Below are 20,269 nucleotides of genomic sequence, written 5' to 3'. Positions count from 1 at the left end.
TTTTTGTCGGTGCATCCAGAGCCAGGCTGGCTTCTTTCCTGAGCAAGAAGTTATGTACCACCCTGCGAGCAGTTTTGAAACATGATGAGAATATGGGATGGGCCCTGCGGCAGAAATACTGCCAATTGCTCGAAGTCTTTAAAAGATTGCCTCCATGCTTGACAATACTGGTAACAAGACCATGAGCTTTATTACCCAACGAGATTTTAATATGAATTAAAATTAGTACAAATATCACTAATATTGGAGCAAGCAGTAGGTCTCGAACAGATTCGCGATAAACTAAAAGACCTGAGACGATTTGTTCTTCTCGTGTTTCGGTGTAGTAGTGTATTTGGATGCACCTCCTATCGCGTTTGGAATACAGGTAGATTTGATTGACTATGAACAATATTATTAAGCTTCGGAATTGTTCTTATTTTTGCTGCGCTAGCACTAAAACCCCCAATTTCAGACCTAGCTGGCCCTCTTAGATTGCAGAACGGTAACCTAGGTCACGTGAACTTGTGACGACCTCACAACCTGTCCGCCAGACTGCGCGCTAGTTGCCCACAGTGGCAGGCGGCAATTGAATTAAAGTTTGCTCGCAAGAGGTTGCTCGGGAAAAGTGACCTGGGTCGCACGAGCCCCACCGGTGGCACCCCCTGTCATCGTAGGGCAGTGGATCATCGCTCAACTGCTGCACCACAGCACCAGAAATGATATTAGGACTTCCAACGTTCTATGAATGTCAAGTACAGAATGACGTTTTCCTCATATACTGGCATTTGCCCATTAACGCTATCGCGTTATACCCTTAAGGCGGAGCTCAAATATCCCCTCCACTTTTAGGGCGCTAGCACCGAGGCCCCAAGTTACATATTTCGCTGATCTCTGACTGAAGCCTACTTGACCTTGAAAACCGAGTCTCGAACCGGAACCGAATTGAAAACCAAAGTGCTAGCGCGAATAATTCGCTTTTGGCCTAACTAAGGTAAATAGTCCATCATTTTTTTCCCGCATGTGTCTTTTCTTTTGCACCAGCTGATTCGTTTACACTACAGTGATTACTTCGTTGGGGTTGGGATTTTGCTTTACAATACTCGGAGAGAACGGGGACAATAATCTGCGGCTATGCAGTTGATGCTACCAGCGGGTGCTGAAAGCTTAGAGGCCCGTGCCTTTAGATCCTCAGCGCGTGTGACGAGTGCGTTTGTTCAAGCCGCCGTCTCGCACTCATAGCTTCACTGCACAGTCATATAATGTTGTCTCTGAGTGTACTCATTCAGCTCCAATGCAGCATAGAAGATTAGACGCACAAGTGCTGTTTGCTGTGGTTACTTGTCCGATATTTGGTCCTTGCAGTTGCGTTCCTAATTTCCCAACATTGAAAAATTCAGAAAGCCCCAGAGGCGCACTTTTGACCTTCAAAGCAACAGGCATTTATTTATCGTTCGTATCACAGGCACTCAGAAATCCACAAAATTTTTTGTATAGATTCTCAAGCTGAAGCGTTTAGTCTGAAAGGCCTGCTCGGCAGCAGGCATAATTCAACGGGTCTCCTATACAGTGCGTCCTTGTATACGCAAGATGTTTTACTTCGTTTACTAGAGGTTAGTGTTTCGAAAATTAACTTATATTTCCTTTTTATAGTTAAACATAGATCAGATGAAACTAAACGCTGTTTGCAGGCTCTGCTTAACTTCGCAACAGTCATTATTTGGAACGCTTAATAAATCTATGCAAAGAAATACAATGACCCACACTTGGTGAAGCAATTTATGTCTTGAGTCCGTTTTCTTTTTTCCATTCCGGTTTGTTTATCGGTTGGTATAATTTTCCGTTGTTGCTTAATTGTTTCTCTTCCAGATGCTCGCGAGCGCAGTAGTCAGGGAGGTTGCAGCGGCCGCCGATGCAGAGCACAGAGAACTTCGGACCAGATGGCAGAGCTTTTGGAGAAAAAGGAGCCTCATCGACTACAACACCGTCTACTGCATACTGGCCTCTGAAAGCAAAGTACGTTGGCCGCTTAGTGCCGCCCGTGGTCGCTATCAGTGTGAACATTGCCTAAAAGAAATAATCATCGCTGAAGGTAGGTAGGGAAAGTTCCGGAGAGCAGTGAAAGGGGTACGTTATTGTCATCTAACATTATTTACGCACTGCCTAACTGAAATCATGAGTATAGGCTTGTGATAGCGGCTAATTATCAGTGGTGGGGTTTTTCAAGGAATGCCCAGTGTTTCTTCCATTCTGTTACAGAAGGCGCGATTGCAGCTGTAACAGAACAACGTGCTCTGTTTATTACATCAGAGTCTGTAAGGGGACGAATGACTTTGGAGATGCGACAAGAAATACAGAAGAGCCGTCCGTCTTGCGAAATTAAGATGGCTTACGAAATGACTTTCTGCAGTGTTTCTAGTAGCACGCTAACAAAACATAATCATTATTTCTATGTCTAGAGTGATTCGCAGTTCTCTGTAGCGCACGTGGAAGTAGAGAGGCAAAGAAAACAAGAAATAAAGTCTATGTGTTATCAGCACTGTGACCCTATCAGCTGACTACATCTTGGTCGGAACACGCCTTCTTTACTCTATATCTTCCTGCATACACATATGCCTGGCGTAAACATTCGTCAGAAGTGAGAGAAATGCCATGATGTCGTCAACTCAGCGCGCACCTCACTTCAGCGTTTGGTAACGTGTCGACATAAACATAGTATGACTCTTCGCTTCATTTAATCCGTCGTCTTGAGGCAGCGCTCTCTTCTTTTGAGATTGGAATCGATGCCAGCCGCAAGAAAAAAGGAATATATATAGGGGTGAAAAGATTCATGCAACCATTCCTCTCCAAAACTGACCACTTATAAAATAAACTGGCTGCAGCTTCACAATACTCACGCACGTATGTGAATGGCATCATCCTGCGACAATTGTTCATCGATATTGCTTCTGTTCACATGCCCACGCGGTGGCTCAGTGGGTAGCGCATTCGGCAGCGGAACCTGGTTACGCTGGTTGAGGCCTTGCCGCGGTGCCCGCGTTTCGATTGAGGCAAAATTTAAGAGTGCCATTTACTGTACGTTGTCCGTGCACGTTAGAGAACACAAGGTAGTCGAAGTTAATCGAAAGTCCTCCACTACGGCGTCCCTCAATGCCGGTGTGTCGCTTTGGGACGTTAAGTACCGTGTACATTATTCCACCCTTACTGAACGTATCAGACGGCATTCTACGCGGTGTGCTGTACGAGTTCCTGGTGATTCTGCGAACACAACTACAACGTTGGTTGGGTATCACTAGTGCTACGTCGACCAACACAAACGCATAAGAGAATCTAGAAAGTGACTCTGATGGCATTCTACAATACAGCGTCCATAATCATTGGAAATATCAGATTCATCGTTTTAGTTTGCTGAAAGAGCTGTTGTGGAACGCTCATGCACGCATGCGCATACAAAGGCGTCGAAATTTCCGGTGGTGGTGATTACTACTTTATTGCAACAAAATTGAAGGGAATAGTTGGGACTGGGGCGAGTTCAGGGCGGCCTCCAGTCGGCGGCGCGTTCTTAGGCTCGCGTCATGAGTTCCAGCAACGTTGTTTTTCTCGAACTGGCCAAGAGCTTGTCCCATTCCTCCGCCGAGAGAGCTGGCAAAAGTGTCGCGAGAGGTGGTTTGCTAGCGCATTCCCATAATATATGGTCTCGGGCGGCTTGCGTCCCGTCACCGCAGTGCGAGCATGCAGGCTAATATTCACCGTTTGTGATCAAGCATAATCGGTAGGGGCTAAGAGTTGCCTTTGTAGGCGTCATAGTGTCGTGGGTGTGCGCCCTCTCCATGTCGAGGTGAGGGGAGGGATACGTGCATCTTAGCTCGCGATAAAAGGATGTAATCTCCGCATACGAGAGAGGCGCATAGGCAGGGGCGTCCGTTCCCGAGAGATCTCCCATCCCTCGGTTGGTTAAACCTCGGGCTAGACAGTCGACCTCCTCGTTTCCCGAGTTCCCCGCGTAAGCAGTATCCTACACGAGATTAATATTATGATCGAGAGTTCGGTTGCTCAGAATTTGCATTGCGAGCACGCTTATCTAGTTTTTGGCGAAATTTTGAATGGCGCTGTTAGAGTCGCTTAGAATAGTTTTGGTGCGGGGATCCGCAATGGCTAGTAGGATAGCTACTTCCTCTGCCTCGCGTATAGAGCTAGCGTGAAAGGTTGTGGCGTTAGCGAGGGCTGACTTTGGAGTGGCCATGCATGCCACGTATGTTCCGCCTTTGATGAGTTGAGCTCCATCCACGTACACTGCTCGTGGTAAGTTCTCCTACAGTTTCTCAAGGCGCTGCGCCCTTGCTTTGCTGCGGGCGTCGTGTCTGCCTGGCAGCATGTTCTGGGCTACTGGTTAAAGAATTAGTCTACTAGTAATGTCGACCGATAAATGTGATGTTGCACATACCTCCTCAATGGACTAGATGTTGAGTTTGTCGCGAATTAAGCATCCCGCAACAGTGCGCGACAAGCGGGTCACTTGTCCCGTCTTATGTGCTTCGATTAGCTCAGCGAGCGTGTTAAAAATTTGCAACTCCAGCACTCGATCTTAGTCGGCGTATGCCGGCAGGCCAAGGGCTGCCTTGTATGCTTTTCTAATGAAGCTATTAAGTGCCTCTTCGTCTCTGCGACGCCGATAATAGAAGGGGCAGGTGTACGTGATTCGACTTATCACGAGTGATTGCATGATCTTGAATAAGTCGCTTTCTCTCATGCCCCTGCGCCGGGTGGCAGTGCGCCTCACCAGCCCGCCTATCTGGTGCGCCGTGACGCGTAGCCGACAGATCGTTTCGTGTTGCATATTCTGAATTAACATGCCAAGAACCTTGATCGCGGCTACCGGGGGTATTTGATGGTTGTCAATGGGCAACTCGATGGGTTCCCGAGGGTCGGGTGCTGCCTCTGCGGGTTGGTTGTGCCTGATCACTAAGAGTTCCGATTTAGCCGGTGAACACGCAAGGTCGTTCCCCTGCACGAAAGTGTGTACCGTGTCGATAGCGCGCTGTAATGATTTGCAATCTCTCCATCGGATCCGGAGTTGGCCCATATGGTGATGTCAGCGTATATGCAATGATGTATATGTGGGATGGCATCTAATTGACGCGGGAGGCCACTCATACTAAGGTTGAAGAGAAAAGGTTAAAGTACAGCGCCTAGCAGGTCAAGGAAAGCAGGTCCGGAAGACGAGGAAAGGTGCCTATTGGACGGCGTCGACAGCTTGGAAAAATCAGTGAACAAGACTGTTTACAAGAAAGACCCAACAAGCTTTGTTTACGACTTCTTCGTAAGGAATGGCCTCTACCTCATTGAATCTGACAAAGAAGGTGGATTCGTCGTTCTTCCCTCCGGACTTTTCAACGAAAAAGCAACTGCAGCTGTGCTCAAGAACTTTAAAAAGGTACCCGTGAAGCGTTCTCGCGTAAAGCAAGCCGCAATCTCTTTATGCGATAAGCTAGAGCTAGCCAAACTGTCTCATGTTGTTAACAACAGCAAGAACGACAGCCTGTCAGTGTTTTTTTCCGCTAAAAGGCACAAGGCTGATGTACCCTTCAGAGCCATTGTTAGCGAGAAGGGCACATGGCAACACGAAATTAGTATCTTTCTGCGGAAGCATTTGAACATGTTGCATATTGATGATCCTTTTGCCACGAAGAATTCAGAAGATGTTTTTTCGCTTCTGCAGACAGTTGGATTTGGGCTCTCAGTTGATATAGAAGATTTATTCTACTCCATACCTCACCAGCCACTTTTTGAATCAGTGCGTAGCTGCATTGAAGCTAATGATGTCATTGATTTCCAAAAAACTCAGCAGGCATTTCGGTAGACAGTTTCCTGGCTCTTTTAGAATTCTATCCCAGTGCCACTTTTATCACCTTTGACAACCAAACCTTTTTGCAGCGGCAGGGAGTGTGCATTGGGTCGTACGTGGCACCAGTTTTATGCAATATCTTTTTATCGAGTATTGACCGCACCGTGTATGGTGTACTTGACAAAGACAAAGTAGCACACGTTTTCAGGTATGTTGACGATTTTCTTGTGCTGCTGAAAGTACGAAATGATTGTATGTATGACGTTGCCATTGCAGACATTTTAAATCTCTTTGAGAATAATGCCTTAGGTCTAACCTTTACACATGAGCTCCCTGTTAATAACACTCTGCAGTTCCTTGACCTCAAACTTGCCTTTGGAAAAGAGCACGCTTGTAGCTGTTTCTGCCCTCGCACACACAAAAAAAAACTATTACCATATGATTCAGCCCACTCTAAAATCACCAAAAGGGCCATTGCTAAACAGATTATTGAGCAATCTTTGAAGAAGTCATGTACGCATGCCATGCAGGCTAGCTTCGACATGCAAATTTCCAGGCTGAAAGAGGCTGGCTTCTCCGATGTGGTTGTGCTGGCAGTGGTTGAAACGCTCGAAAAGAGGCTAAAAGCGCCCCAAAAAGTAAACTCTGATGTTGCCAACAAAGCTTCAAAGCCAGTAGTGATTCCATATGTTCACAGAACTGCACATAATCTGAAGAAGATAGCAACCAAGCATGGTGTCCCACTCGTTTTCTCGGCTCCCTGCAAGCTGAGTCGCCTTTTCGCCCGCATTGGGAGACTTCACGCCAGAACGAAGCAAGGTGGCTGCGGCGTGAAACACAAGAACCGATATATTGAGATTGCCAAGTTGGCGTTGTTTATCAGATTCCCCTGAAATGCGGCAAAATCTACATAGGCCAGACGGGCCGATGTTTGAACGTGCGAATCTGAGAACACGAAAGATCAATTAAAAACCAGGAGCAACGTCATTTACCCGTGCACTGCTTAGAACATAAATGCAGGCCCCTGCTCCACCAAGTAAAGATCCTGCGCAAGTGCAGTAATGAAAAAGCACGCGAACTTCTTGAGTCATATTATATAAAAAAGAAGGGACAAGCATGTATCAGTGACACATCAGTCATACTTTACTATAGGGAGGCACGTTTTCTTGATAGTATGTTTAGGTGAGCCACGCCTTTGGTTTTTTTCTGATTTTGGGTTGTTCTTTTGTTACGCTGCTGATACTCTGATGCGCCTGCGCTGGTATGGTATGATATATGTGTTTTTTCTGGAATAAACCTCAGTTGTTAGTTTGCGCCTGTCCTGTCTTCTTACATGTGATTGTCTAGAAAGCACAACCAATGTTTCCTATTGCAATGAACCAACTTGCCCAACAACGCATCCTGCTAGCGGGATTCGTCTGATGCCTAGTGTAATTTTGTCGCTACTTTTGTCCGCGAAATGCAGCGTAGCCGCGTGCTCGTTCAGAAAGGTGTCGATGTAGACGTATCTTCGTTTGTCTACGTTCAGTAAAAGGTGAGAGAGAATGGAAGAGTGTGACACATTATCAAAGGTCTTACTCACATCGAATCCCAGGATGGAACGCGTGGCTCTTTTGCGGTTTGGATCTTGAATGTCTTGATGTATCTGCCACATGATGGCGTTAGTCGAGAGACATGCTCGAAACCCAGTCATGGACTGGACAAACGTGTCTTCCGAGTTAGCGTGCATTTGGAGCCTGTTTAAGACAACACGCTTCATTACCTTTCCTAGATATGATGTTTGCGAAACTGGGCGTAGGTTCCCAATCTCGAGTATTTTTCCCGGTTTAGGAATGAAAACGATTTTAGCGTGCTTCCATTCGTCGGGGATGCTGCCATCTGTCCACTATATGTTGAAGAGATCTGCAAGGGCATCTACTGATTTCTCCTATAAGTTACTCAACATCTTATTGGTTTCGCGATCGTCCCCGGCTGCTGAGGGGGTGTTTATTTGATTAAGAGCAGCTCTGACCTCCGCCACGATTAAGACCCTATCTATGTGTGCATTAGCCGACCCTGATTGCTCATCTGGTGTGGGTATATTCCTGGGAGATATTTCCTTACTGATTTTTTTATTTTGTTATGAACTCTTCGTCGCTGCCCTGGAAAGCTTGCGCGATCCTCTGCAGGGTCTCTTGAGATTCGATCTTAGTTTTCGTAGGATAAAGTGAATGCTTGAGTAGAAACCATGTGTTCTTATCGCCCAGTTGCCTATTAAGGCCGTCGCAACTTTGATGATAGTTCTCTCGGCTAAGCTCCCACGTGCATGCCTCAATATCCTTTTCAAGTCGGGTAAGTCGAATTTTTAAGCGCCGGTTATGCTTATTTTTACGCCATCGAGCGTGTATACTTCGATGTGCTTCCATCATGTGTACTAGCTTAGCGTCCGGACTGGGACCGCTTTCCTCCTGCGTCACAGTTTTCGAGGTGTTGGCGGCGTCCTGACGCAGACGCTCTGTCCACTGTCGTAAATTTACTATGCCCTCTGTCTCTCTTTGCGAGCATACATATCAGAAGGAGTCACAATTCGTGTGCTTCACTTCTCGGCGACGCATTCCGCAATGCGTGACTCAGAAAGTTCTACACAGCACATAGTGAACACTTCCTATGTTAGTTTTCAGATTCTCCCATTTCACATCGGGGATACTTATTGCAAAGGTAAGGCCGGCGCACGGATCCCTGGTTACACTGGTACTAAGGCGCGTAGGTTTGTCAGGGTCAATTGGTAAGGTGTTCCCTAGCGCCTGAACAGTCTCCCAGAGTTTAGTTCCCTTTATACTGTTAGTTGAGTAGCCCCGTTCTCCATGGGGGCGTTAAAGTCTCTGACAGCCAGCAACATTCCACCTCGCGCGGCTGCATGCGCCTTGCAGAGTAGGGTAGCTACTTTCGTGATGTGGTCTTTAGGTGGACTGTATACATTGAGAATGTAGAGGGGAGACTGTGTGTGGGTGTTCGAAAAGATTTGTATATAGGTATGACAGACCTCCGACATTTCCAGATCTAGTTGATTTACTGTGAGATTGCGGTGTACAAGAGTAGCTGTGATCGGGCGGAGCTCAGCCGTCATTTTCTCATTGTGTGCTGCGTATCCGCTCAGCTTTGCTTCTGCGTTCGTCTCTTGAAGGGCCATGATTACCGATCTGTTTGTTTGGACCAAAACTGCATACTGCAGAGCCTCACGCTTGGCTCTGGATCCCCTGCAGTTCCATTGCCATACTATAACAGGGGCACTGGCCATCGCGTTTCCCTTAATTTTGCGCTAGAATACCGATGGCGGACGCACGCATCGACACGCCATCGGGTGAGTGGGAGAGTACAGTGTAGTTACGAGGAAAAGAGCCCGCATTTAGCTGATGTCATGGTCAGGTTGCTAGGGGCCGCTAGTGCGTCAACCCTACTTGTTAGCGCGTCGAGCTTAGATAGCAGCGTTTCGAGACTATTTGCGACATTGACCACCGCCTCGATTATTTTGTTAAGCTGTGGTATTAGTGTCTGGATAGTCTCCTCCACCTTGCCGAGTCGTCCGTATATTTTTGCAAAACTCTGCTCATAATTATTGTTTAGCTCATCTGGATCTGGTCGAAGTACAAGAGAGGCCTTTCATTTGTTACGGCAGGTTTGATCCTCTTCCATCTGGATCTGGCCGAAATACAAGAGAGGCATTTCATTTGTTACGGAAGGTTTGATCCACTTCCGTGCATTCATTGCGGGTGATCTCGATGCGAGAGCAAGTCTCAGTTGGCTCGGTGTTATTTTTGGATTGCGCCTTCGCAGTTTCTAACTGTTTGATTCTAGCGTTGCACTGCGCTAACTCTTGTTGAAGCTGTTTGACAAGCTCTGCCAGCTTCCTTACCTGTGGGCAGGATGTTCGTTGGCGTTACTTGTCGTGAGTAAGTGGTGTTTTCTATGCCAAATGTTTAGGACGTCTGTTTTCAGCTCCGGAATTGGACTTGGTCCGAGAGCTGCTTTTCCGAGATGACGATGTACTCTTACCTGCGTTCCCACTGCCTCCACTTAGTGGCGGGAAAGAGTCCTCCCTTGGTTTCTGATTCGGTCGACTTCTAACCCTTGATCGAGATGGACGTTGGCTGGCTGAGGCTCTTGGTTCTGAATCACCTGTGTCCGGACTTGAGCTGGAGCTTGAGATCGACTGAGACTGATGAGACGAGATGCCACGGCGATTTTGTACGAAGCGGTACTTGCAGCTCCTACTGTTGGTCAGATGTGGACCCTCGCACACGATGCATACCGACTGGCACGTGGGTTCCTGTCCTTCTAGCGGCGCATGTTGGATGCCACAGCTGTGGCAGGTTGGGTGCCTTGGCTGCGGGCAGACATCCGCTCGTTGTCCCGTTTTTCGACAATTAAAACATGCCACCGGACTGCTTTTAAATGGGAAGACCTCGAATGTGACGTTAAGATATCGGATGTACCGGAGGAATGTGGTTTTGGCAAAGGTGAACATGAAGTGGAGAGTCTGGCACAAACGCCGCGCCGCCTCAATGGGAAGGTAAGGGTTCCGAGTTTTCAGCTTTTTAAAGATGTTCAAGTCCGTCTCGTAGCTGTATGCCCGGTATATCACCCATCTGCTGGAACTGTCTGGTGCCGGGGCGTAGGCAGCGGCCTTGATCCGTAGGTCTTCAATCTTGAGCTCCTATATTTTAGCGTCGGCAGCGTCCCTTGCTGGTGAAGGGATGTTCATTGTGACTGTTGCTGAACGGGTCTACCCTCATCTGGTCACTCCCGAGAGCTGTTTGGGTCGGGATGGGCGGCTGCACAGATGATCTCCGCCAGCCTTGCATCACCGATGCCATTTAGGTTGAGTTGGCCTTGAGGTCCGATAACGGCTTTCAAGTCTTCGGCCCGTAGGTGTGGTAGCGGCCTATTTCTTTGCTTCGGTGGCCGTCTGCCACGTGGCAACTGTTGCAACCCGGCGTCTTTCTCAGTCGTTGTCGGCGCTATTTCACGTTGCTCCGTTGAATTCGATGGACGGCGGTACTTCTTTTGCATACCTCGCGCTTTCCACGTTCCGTCAAACAGCTTTTCATCGGTGATGTCGAGACCCTCCACCACACAAGGCATGGTCGGAGCCTGCCCCAGGCACCGCTGGAGCGGCGCCGTCTCTTCTGCAGTCGATGCGCAGCTCTTAGGCTTCGCTGCCCGTGTCGATGTGGCCGGCCAACAAACGATGGAAATTTGGAAAAATTGGCTCGCCCGGTCTTCCCCGCTCTCAACTCCTGGTCCGGGGGCAGTGTTAGGGAGTCCACGGGGAAAAATTGCGACTGTTGCTGACTGTCACAAAAATCTTGCGACAAACGCAGAGCTCATGTGAGGCACGTCTGACCTGCGTTCGGATGGAACGCGGACCTCGAGATTTCCGGAAGCCTTTTTGCCGATGTCCAAACGACCCAGTCTCTCTTCTTCGTCGTTGAGAGGATTGTTCCTGAACAAACCGTGACGTGTGCTGGGTCTACAGCGCGACGATGCCGCCTCGTCAATTCCCGGGCTAATTGGCTTAGCTCTGAACTTTGGCGACCCTCAAAGCCCGATCATCTACACAGACAGTTATCGGGCAGCCTGTCATCATTCAGAATTTTAATCGACTCAACTGGAGCCGCCGCGGTGGCTAAGTGGTTATAGTGCTCGGCTGTTGACCCGAAAGGCGCGGGTTCGATCCCGACCTCGGCGGCCGCATTTCGATGGAGGCGAAATGCTTGAGGCCCGTGTGCTGTGTGATGTCAGTGCACGCTAAAGAACCTGAGGTGGTCGATATTTATTCCGGTGATCTCCACTACGGCACTTCTTTATTCCTTTCTTCTTTTACTCCCTCCTTTATTCCTTCCCTTACGGCACGGTTCGGCTGTCCGCCTATATATGTGAGAAGCTCCATTTCCTTTCTTCAAAAAGCAATTTACATTTAGTTTTTATTTCGATGGACTTGAGCTGTCTGAATCGCACTATACTTCGAATTTTGCGCAGCGCACTGTGCATCGTCTGCCTCGGCAGACCAGTGCCTTTGCATTGCTTCCACTTTATTTGAGCGCTAATGCTTTCAAGGCGCTTCAATGGTTTTTCATTGTAACTCACTCAAGCTTTCCCGCCATTTCTCATCAAACATTGCGCTCCCAACATGCCTGCGCTACATCTATACACTACAATAACTCTACTCGCCACTGGGCACGTGGCCATATTCGTCACCAGCCGACTGAAGCCTCATAGCGGGCTAGGTTGCTTGTAACACGTCGGCCGCTCATTACAGAGTCCCAGCACCGCTCATCTTGGAACTCCAGTGGCGTGTCAGGTGGCCTGAGGGCCTCTGAGAAGCACCGTGCATTACAACGTATATCACCTAAATCGTTGCATGGTGACAAATCCGACGTTGTTCGCTCCTCTCTAAGCGTTCCATAGAGACTTCCAGCGTTTTGTCCTTACAACTCACCCTTCAGTCTAATGCAGAAGGGCCTTTTCTCCGTTACGGCCTTAAAGCGACTTCCGTTTGTTGCGTGGTCTACATAGGCGTGAGAGGCATACCTCTATCGGATATGTGTCACTTTACCACATGTTATTCTTTGCACGAAGTACTACAATCTCAAACATTAACGTGCTGAATACGCGTAGTTTGTCCAGAACCTGAACATTCACTGTTCATATGTAGCCGTTTCGCATTGTCGAGGAGAACAGTGAAGGCCGAGATCAGCCTTTTTCACAAGATGGGGCACCGTCCGGTGAGTGGCGAAAATACGTCTTTAATGGTTGAAAACAAGCGCACTTGAGAGACACAAGTGCGATCCTCAGTCGCCAGGCCTCAACTGCGACTGCGGTACGGCAAGTGTATGCTTGACTGCTGCCGCCATCTGTCGTACGCGTCAGTCACTAACATCAACTACCCATGCGAAGGAGGAGCTGGCAATTTGTTTTCAACCATGGAGCATTAGGAGAAGAGGCGCGCATGCGCGGAGAGGCTGTGCGAAAAAGGCGGATTCCATCCACTGCTTGAATAATATACTTAGGCCATGATTTAACACGGCCTGATGTCTGCATGTGATGGAGGCTCTTTTGTGATTCATAAGGGTCAGATGATCTTCGATGCATACCTTTCCATAATTCCGCGCATATGTGGATGCTGCTTATGTATACTACTGTTGGAGTCTATCATGTTGTCCTTTATATTCTTCACCTGAAGTAGCCTGCATTCTTCAGTAGAAGACGACAATAATCACTTCTTGCTGCTTTGTCGATGCAGACCTATTTATCCCACCGTGAAACCGTAAATATGAGAAAGAGGCTCTCTCCGCGGCTCACAGTCGCTCTTGCACTCCACCGTGTGAGCGCAAGCAACACGTGCTCATCACGGCGAGCAGTACTCTTGGCGCCGAGAAGTGCGTTATGTCCGGACACTAATCACATTTATTGCGGCTAAACTATTCGCACCAGTTATGAGGCTATTGGGTGAAGCTGCTCGGATAGTACGCAGAGTAATCGAGGATGTCCGACTGATCGGTATCCAACCACGGTAAGGGCACTGCTAGGACGGCGGCGACCAGACCTGGGGTACATTTCCGTGAGGCGCTGTCCTTGCGGCAAAGAGCGATGCCGAGCCTAGTCATCCGCGAGCTTGTCGGCGTCTGTAAGCAATGCACGGGAATCAAACACGAAGATATTGAGGAAGATGCAGACAGTATAACAGCTGGTGCAATATGTAATAAAGTGAACCGCCAAGTCGCCCTACTTTCTCCGATAACTGAACCTTTGTTTCCCAGCGCCAAAAAAATTGAAAATTGGTTTTTGAGGAAAGGAAATGGCGCAGTAGAATAATTGGTTTTTGAAAAAAGAAAATGGTGCAGTATGTGTCTCATATATCGTTCGACACCTGAACCACGCCGTAAGGGAAGTGATAAAGGAGGGAGTAAAAGAAGAAAGGAAGACAGAGGTGCCGTAGTGGAGGGCTCCGGAATAACTTCGACCACCTGTGGATCTTTAACGTGCACTGACATCGCACAGCACACGGACTCTTTAGCATTTTGCCTCAATAAAACGGTGCGAAGAAAGTACGTTAATTGAAGCATTGGTGGCTCAGTGGTACAATGGCGCAGCATCTGGTTCACATTTCGGCGGACTCGCCAACCGTGCCGCAAGGGAAGTGATAATAGAGGAAGTGAAAGAATAAATGAAGAAAGGGGTACCGTAGTAAAGGGCTCCGAAATAATTTCGACCACCTGGGTATCTTTAACGTGCTCTGGCATCGCACAGCACACGGGCGCCTTTTACGTTTCGTCTCCATGGATACGCGGCCGCCGCGTATGGGCTTTAACCCCGGAAATACGCCTCAGTAGCCGAGCGCTTTAAGCGCTGAGACACCACGGCGGCGAAGCTGACGGGCAATGACTTCATGAGGGACTGGTTTTGGTACAGGTAATATAGTTAGGGCGCTAGTGGTGTGGCGCGGTTGGGCCCTCTCTTGGTAGCTTACGTAAATAACCAAGAACCGGAATAAACCGAAACTTAAGGCGCGTAAATTGAACTGCACGGAATTCGCTTGCTTTGGGTCCTCACAGTGATTGTCTAATGTCAAGGTCTCTAGCGAGATAATTTTTAACATTCCTAGTTGCGATATCGAAAACTTTTCTGACCTTTGAATTCATAGAATGTTTTCCAAGTATTTGGGTTTGCACAAGGCTTAAATACAGGAGGGTATCGGGAGGCACCCCTCCAATACTCACGAGGTTTGTGAGACCCCCTCGACTGCATTGCATTTGCGTATAGGCGAATCGGATTCCGTGCACTTGGTATAAAACTACGTTATAAACTGAGCAAAAAAAACACCTTTAAATTTATTTCTCCCCTTTGTATAAAGCAATGCGTAAAACGGGCTGCCAGCTGCTTTCTCTCCTTTTATTACCCTTTCCTCCTGTGCTCGAATCACTAGAGACCCCCTCCGATGGGGCCGGACTTTAAGCCCTTGCTTTCCTGCAGCATGCGTATTGAGGAAGTTCTAAAGTTTTCCCATAGCAACACAGATAAGTAGGAATGCAAAATGTGCTCCATGTGAACGTTTTCGCAAGTGTGAACGTGTTCGCAAGTGTGAACGTGTTTGCAAGTGTGTGAAGTGTTCGAAAGTTTAATAAAGCAAAGAGAAACACACCGTGCGTACTTTACTGGACTAAATATACTTAACTTGATACCAAAGCAGATCGAGCGGACGAGGACGTGCGCTCCTGTGACTGACACAAGGCAGTACTGATGAAATGCCCCTGTGAGTGAAGGCAGCGCTAATCTTTCTAATGATTCAGTGTTCATGATTGTTTCGGGCCGACCTCACAACGAGCATTCTGTTGCTTAGAATCAATGAGGTCAACGCAAACTACTAGCATGATACGAAGGGCACAGCAAATAATCCACAAATGAAAGTTATATATGAGGCAAACATCAATGAGCTCCGGATTTTACCCCTAGCGAGACGCAAGCAAACCTAGATGCATTTACCCTAGAGCTTGCTGAGTAAAGATTGTGAGTCAACAATTTCTTCCAAGCCACAGCAGCCGGATCGAATGCTGACCGTGACGGCCGAATTTTGATGAATTCGAACTCCAAAAGGCGACCGTGTGCTTAGCGATGTGCGCATGCTACAAAGAAACCCAGACATGGTCGAAATCAATCCTGAGCCCTCCACCACGGCGTCCCTCTAAGCCCATGTGTTGCTTCGGGTCGTTAAATCTCACGCTCAAATACGAATCTGCTAAGCAGGTTCCGCTCAGATGTCGGGGATTGGGTGCTGGGTCTGTACAAGTCCCTGCTCGTGAGGGTCAGCACTGTCTCCATTCGCTCCCGCTAAATTATAGCGACCCCGTCACCGAATCGTGGTGACACCGCAGTCACGGCTATGTTTATGATGGCCGCAGGATGCCAAGGTGGACCGCCTAGACGACACGAGGCTGCACGGCGCGGCTCTGGAGCACGTGATGGCGGCGCAGCTGGCCTACCTGGCCTGGGAGGGGCATTCGTTCGAAGAGAAGCCGACTCTTCCCGGCACCTGGTTCTCGCCCAAGGCGCTGTTCATGCTCATCCACTGCCACATCGGCTGCACGCGCGGCGTCTACTCCATCGGCGAACGATGCATGGTGCTGCTGCGCAACTGGGGCACCTTCACTACCCGCCTGCCGTGCGGGTCTAACCGCAGTCTCGCAAGCTTCAACACATGTCGATATATATGAAGACTGTACATCGCGAATGGACTACCATTTCGCAGCCGATTAAGAGAATGTGTTGCATTAGTACCAGACTGTCAACGTATGCTATCATTGCGTCCTTTTGTTTTCAGTTCAAATATGTTTAGACATCCCTTCCATTAGATAGAGCTTCTATTTCTGTGAACGTTTACATTCGAAAAGGTCATTTCATGGTGAACGTTTTTGAGACAAACGAATGCGTGAAAAATATCATCCGCTATTAGATGAGTTAGTTCGCTTTTGAACTATTACCTGACGTTTTAGCAGAAGAATTTTCGGGTTCTCTGCGCCTAATGTGTTAAAATATGTTCTACACGTTGTATATTTGCATTTTTGTTTTCTTTTTTCTGCGGTCGCGAGCTCTAATTTTAATATGCATTTGCGCATCTGCAAGCGTGTACAGTGCTTTTTTAAATAATATTCTCGTAATGCCTTTTAAATAATACTTAAATACACTAGGAATACCTGCGCCTGGCTCCGACAGTTGTTTTTCATCATTAAGCAATCGAACACGTGACACAATGAATTTCACTGAGGAGAACAGAGCGCTGAATGCTATTGGTTGGGACTAAAGCGTTGGCCATGGGTGCTCTCATACTATTGCGCGAGCACTGTGAAAGTGCTCCTTCCACAGGAAATCATTGTTTCCGCTTCAATATTGGAGTAATTTTATTTGTGATAGCAGTTATTGAGAGAAATAGAGCTTGCATCTCTCGTAAAACTAAAGTTATATAAGAAATGTGTTTTGATTATTTAAAGTACATGGCTAGAAACGCTGCGAAGAAGCATCACAAACGCAGCCTTGAACTTAATCCATCTTACTCAACTGCAGCTATTGTATGAAGATATGCCCGCCCTTTAACCATATGCCACAAAAATTTCCCGGCAGATGAACTAAATGTCGCTTCATGATTCATTATGCGTTGTTTACTTTTCTGTCGCGCGATTTTTGCAAATCATGACACTTCGCTGACAAATCCGCTCTCTGTAAAGAGCACAAGTTGAGTGCTCGCTGCATGACAAGAAGCAGATTGTTACAGAACAAGAGGTGGTCAAAAATGTTCCATCCCGCACACGAGTGCCTTATCTGTGTTGCTTCAAGAAACAGCAGAAGAACCCGCGTTATCGTTCGATCATCATCTCATATAGCGCAAGTTTGCGGGCTTGTGAACAAAAATATTTTTATCGATTTTACTCACATACCCTAGAGACCCTTTTTGGGCATTACATAGGGTGGGTGTACAGTTACAGATAAACAGTAATCCACACATAGTTGTACAAGCAACAAAAATCCAAAACCACAGGCAAAATCGAAAAAAACAGAAAATTCGTAGTTGAGCGCACGCAGGAATGGAGTCTTCCTAATCAAAATTTATTTGTAATAACACTTCAGTTTTTGCACAAAGGCGTCGTGAATTAAGGTGAAGACAATATCCCCTGGTAACTTGTTCCAATGATGAATGGCAAGAAACAAAAAAACAATATGCTCAGGCTTTGCTTGTGTCACAACACTGCATCTCTGCGAACCCTTCCCAGTTTGCTGTAAAATGCACGAAAGAACAGTCTTAACACTTTAAGAATCGTGCCTCAAATTTTATGGAAAATTTATTTTAGCAACAACATAGTGGGCGATTTGGTACTGCATCTTAACAGAACAAAAAAGTGCAACTAAAACGAAGGAACAGAGAAAGGAAGGCAGGCACAAGCGCTTCCTGCGTTTTAGTTGCTCTGTTTTGTTGCTACAAGAATAAATTTTATTCGACAAAATGTGTCAAAGCATCAGCAGCATGTGCAGGGTTGTAGCGACTTCTATCGTATCTGCGAAGCCATGAATCCATGTCCAAAACTCTATGACCCGATATATATATATATATATATATATATATATATATATATATATATATATATATATATATATATATATATATATATATATATATATATATATATATATATATATATATATATATATATATATATATACAGTGTCCGCATTACACTATGCCTGTCGCCTGTCTCCTTTGCTTCGTTATGTTAAGGATTTCGGCCTTTCGTATTGTACTCCCTTTTTAACGCGAGAACAAAGTCCCCGTTACGCAGAAAATCCGGTATCGGCGTTGTGCGCATTGTGAGCGATAAATAGGGTAGCTAAGTTAGGAACTCCCCGGAGAAGCAACATAGGTGGGCAAGCTAGGCCATGCGACATTGTGGAGCCGTCACAACCTACCCTCCGAATTGTGAGTAAACTAATCGCCCTGGCAGGTGGCAGTTAATTTAATGGTTTATCGTGAGAGGTTGGTCGGGAAGAGAAGCTTTGGCCGCACAAGACCCACCGGTGGCAGCACCTGCCATCGCAGGTCAGCAGCGCATCGATTAATCGCTGTACCAATGCGCAAGGAGTGCTATAAGTACTCCCAGGGACATATGCTTGTAAAGTTGAGACTGACAAATTCCGCATAATAGGGCATTAACTCTAACACTATCGCGTCATATGCTTAAGACGGAGCTTGGGTGTCCCGTCTATTTAATGCAGCGATATCTACATTACGGTTGCATTTCGAGCCTTCAACCGCCACGGCGCTGAGATATGGCAGCGCCGCCATGCTGTCACGTGGTTGGTGACGTGTGTGGAGCAGCTGTCGCAGGCGCTGGGCTGTGGCTGATCACGTGGTTCGTCACGTGGCTGGTCACATGACCAGCCACGTGGTGCGGAGCAGCTGCTGCTGCAGGCGGCGCGGCGCGCATGCGCCGTGCAAAGTGAGACGAGGATGAAGGAGCAGCGCCCAGCTAAACGGAGCTGCTAAAGACTGACTTTGCAACTCAACTGATCAAGTTCCACTCGGCCAGCTGTAGCTATTGCGTCACTCCAGGTTTATCCAGAGCTAAACCACCGCCATTTTTTGTTTACATCCACATGTAGATACAGCGGTTAAGCGATGCGCCTCTGCGCCAGGAGGGGTACGAGGACTCCCATGGATCTATGCATGTAATGTAGAGAAGGATCTTCTGCTTATGTGGGCATTAACTTACCACGCTATGGCGTCGTACTCTCAAGGCGAAGCTAAAGTCTCCTTTTCAATTTTTTTGACGTTTCTGCGCAGCTCGCCGCCTATGCGGCCTGCTCGTGACGTGCACTTTCACAAGGCGCATTACAAGCCTTGCGACTGTACTATTTCAACCCTCTAAGCCTTTCGGGCTATCAACCTGTTTTGTTTACCGGAATTACAGCTTGATCGGAATTATTGAGGAGTATGCCAGGCGCACCGGTTCCCTTTTAAGAGCGTGAGCCTTTTACTACTTGCCTTCCATACGAAACATTTTTGACGGAAACCAGTTTGACAGGGAATAAGGATATTATTGCGGTGCACAAACTGCGGAACATGCTGTAGTATGACCTTTTCACTTAACTTAACCACGTTTGATGTCACACGAATTGGGTCTAATATTATCCAGAGAACAGCCACCACCACTGGTTTAGGTAACGGAATCTTTTTGGCGCTTTTCCCCTCAAGAGGAATCCATGCATGTTAGATGGAAAAGTTAACCAACTGAAATAAGGAGTCAGGGGACTACTCAAAGAGAATCCTTAACATTTTTGACGGTACCCTATCAGGGCCAGGAGCAGCAGATGGTAACCTCAACACTATTGGGGAAAGGTCGGGAAGGGTAACACGGGGACATGCTGAATCTGGTCCACTGACGCCACAAACGCGGAGTGCAAAGTACAGATGAGAAACGCTTCTCTAATCCTCTGGCAACTGTCTCAATTGTTTCTAATGCTTCGTGCGGGGTAAAACACAAGAGGGTGCATTATCTGAAACCGGAATCTTTTTCCGCGATCTTAAGAATTAGAAAAGTGCACCACGATTTCCTGATATTGTTTGGAAATTGAAATGCTGGAATAATTTTCTTTCGCTTGTAAGATTGTGCGTTTGAAAGTAGCCAGAATGAACTTATAATCATGCCGATTTTTCGAGAACTGATTGTGTAGGAGCTTCTTCCGTGCAGCCTTTCTGCGTCTGTAATCCCGCGAACAATTTACCTCTTGATGTACGTTCAAAAAATTTCCGACATTTTTCGGCATTCTTCAATAGCGAAGCATAAGCCTTTTGCTCTATGCTCTTCAGCAGAATTAACCGATGAAAAAAGAGTAGAGCACAAAGTTGACTGAAACTGGTCA

At 47.2% G+C, this 20,269-nt stretch overlaps 1 protein-coding gene across 1 annotated transcript in view; it reads left to right on the top strand.

Annotated features, from left to right (window-relative positions):
- Positions 1-1,848: 1,848 nt before the first annotated feature.
- Positions 1,849-20,269, top strand: part of LOC144119869 (uncharacterized) — a 35,276-nt gene continuing 16,855 nt past the window's right edge. The window contains exons 1-2 of the mRNA XM_077652388.1: positions 1,849-1,995; positions 15,763-16,022. Of these exons, the coding sequence (XP_077508514.1) occupies positions 1,849-1,995; positions 15,763-16,022 (407 nt within the window). The remainder of the gene's footprint in view (positions 1,996-15,762; positions 16,023-20,269) is intronic.

The sequence above is a fragment of the Amblyomma americanum genome, chromosome 2 (genome assembly GCF_052857255.1).
Source record: "Amblyomma americanum isolate KBUSLIRL-KWMA chromosome 2, ASM5285725v1, whole genome shotgun sequence".
NCBI classification, from domain to species: Eukaryota; Metazoa; Arthropoda; class Arachnida; order Ixodida; family Ixodidae; genus Amblyomma; species Amblyomma americanum.
The sequence above is the reverse complement of the archived record's forward strand: the minus strand, read 5'-3'. Positions and strand labels throughout refer to the sequence as shown.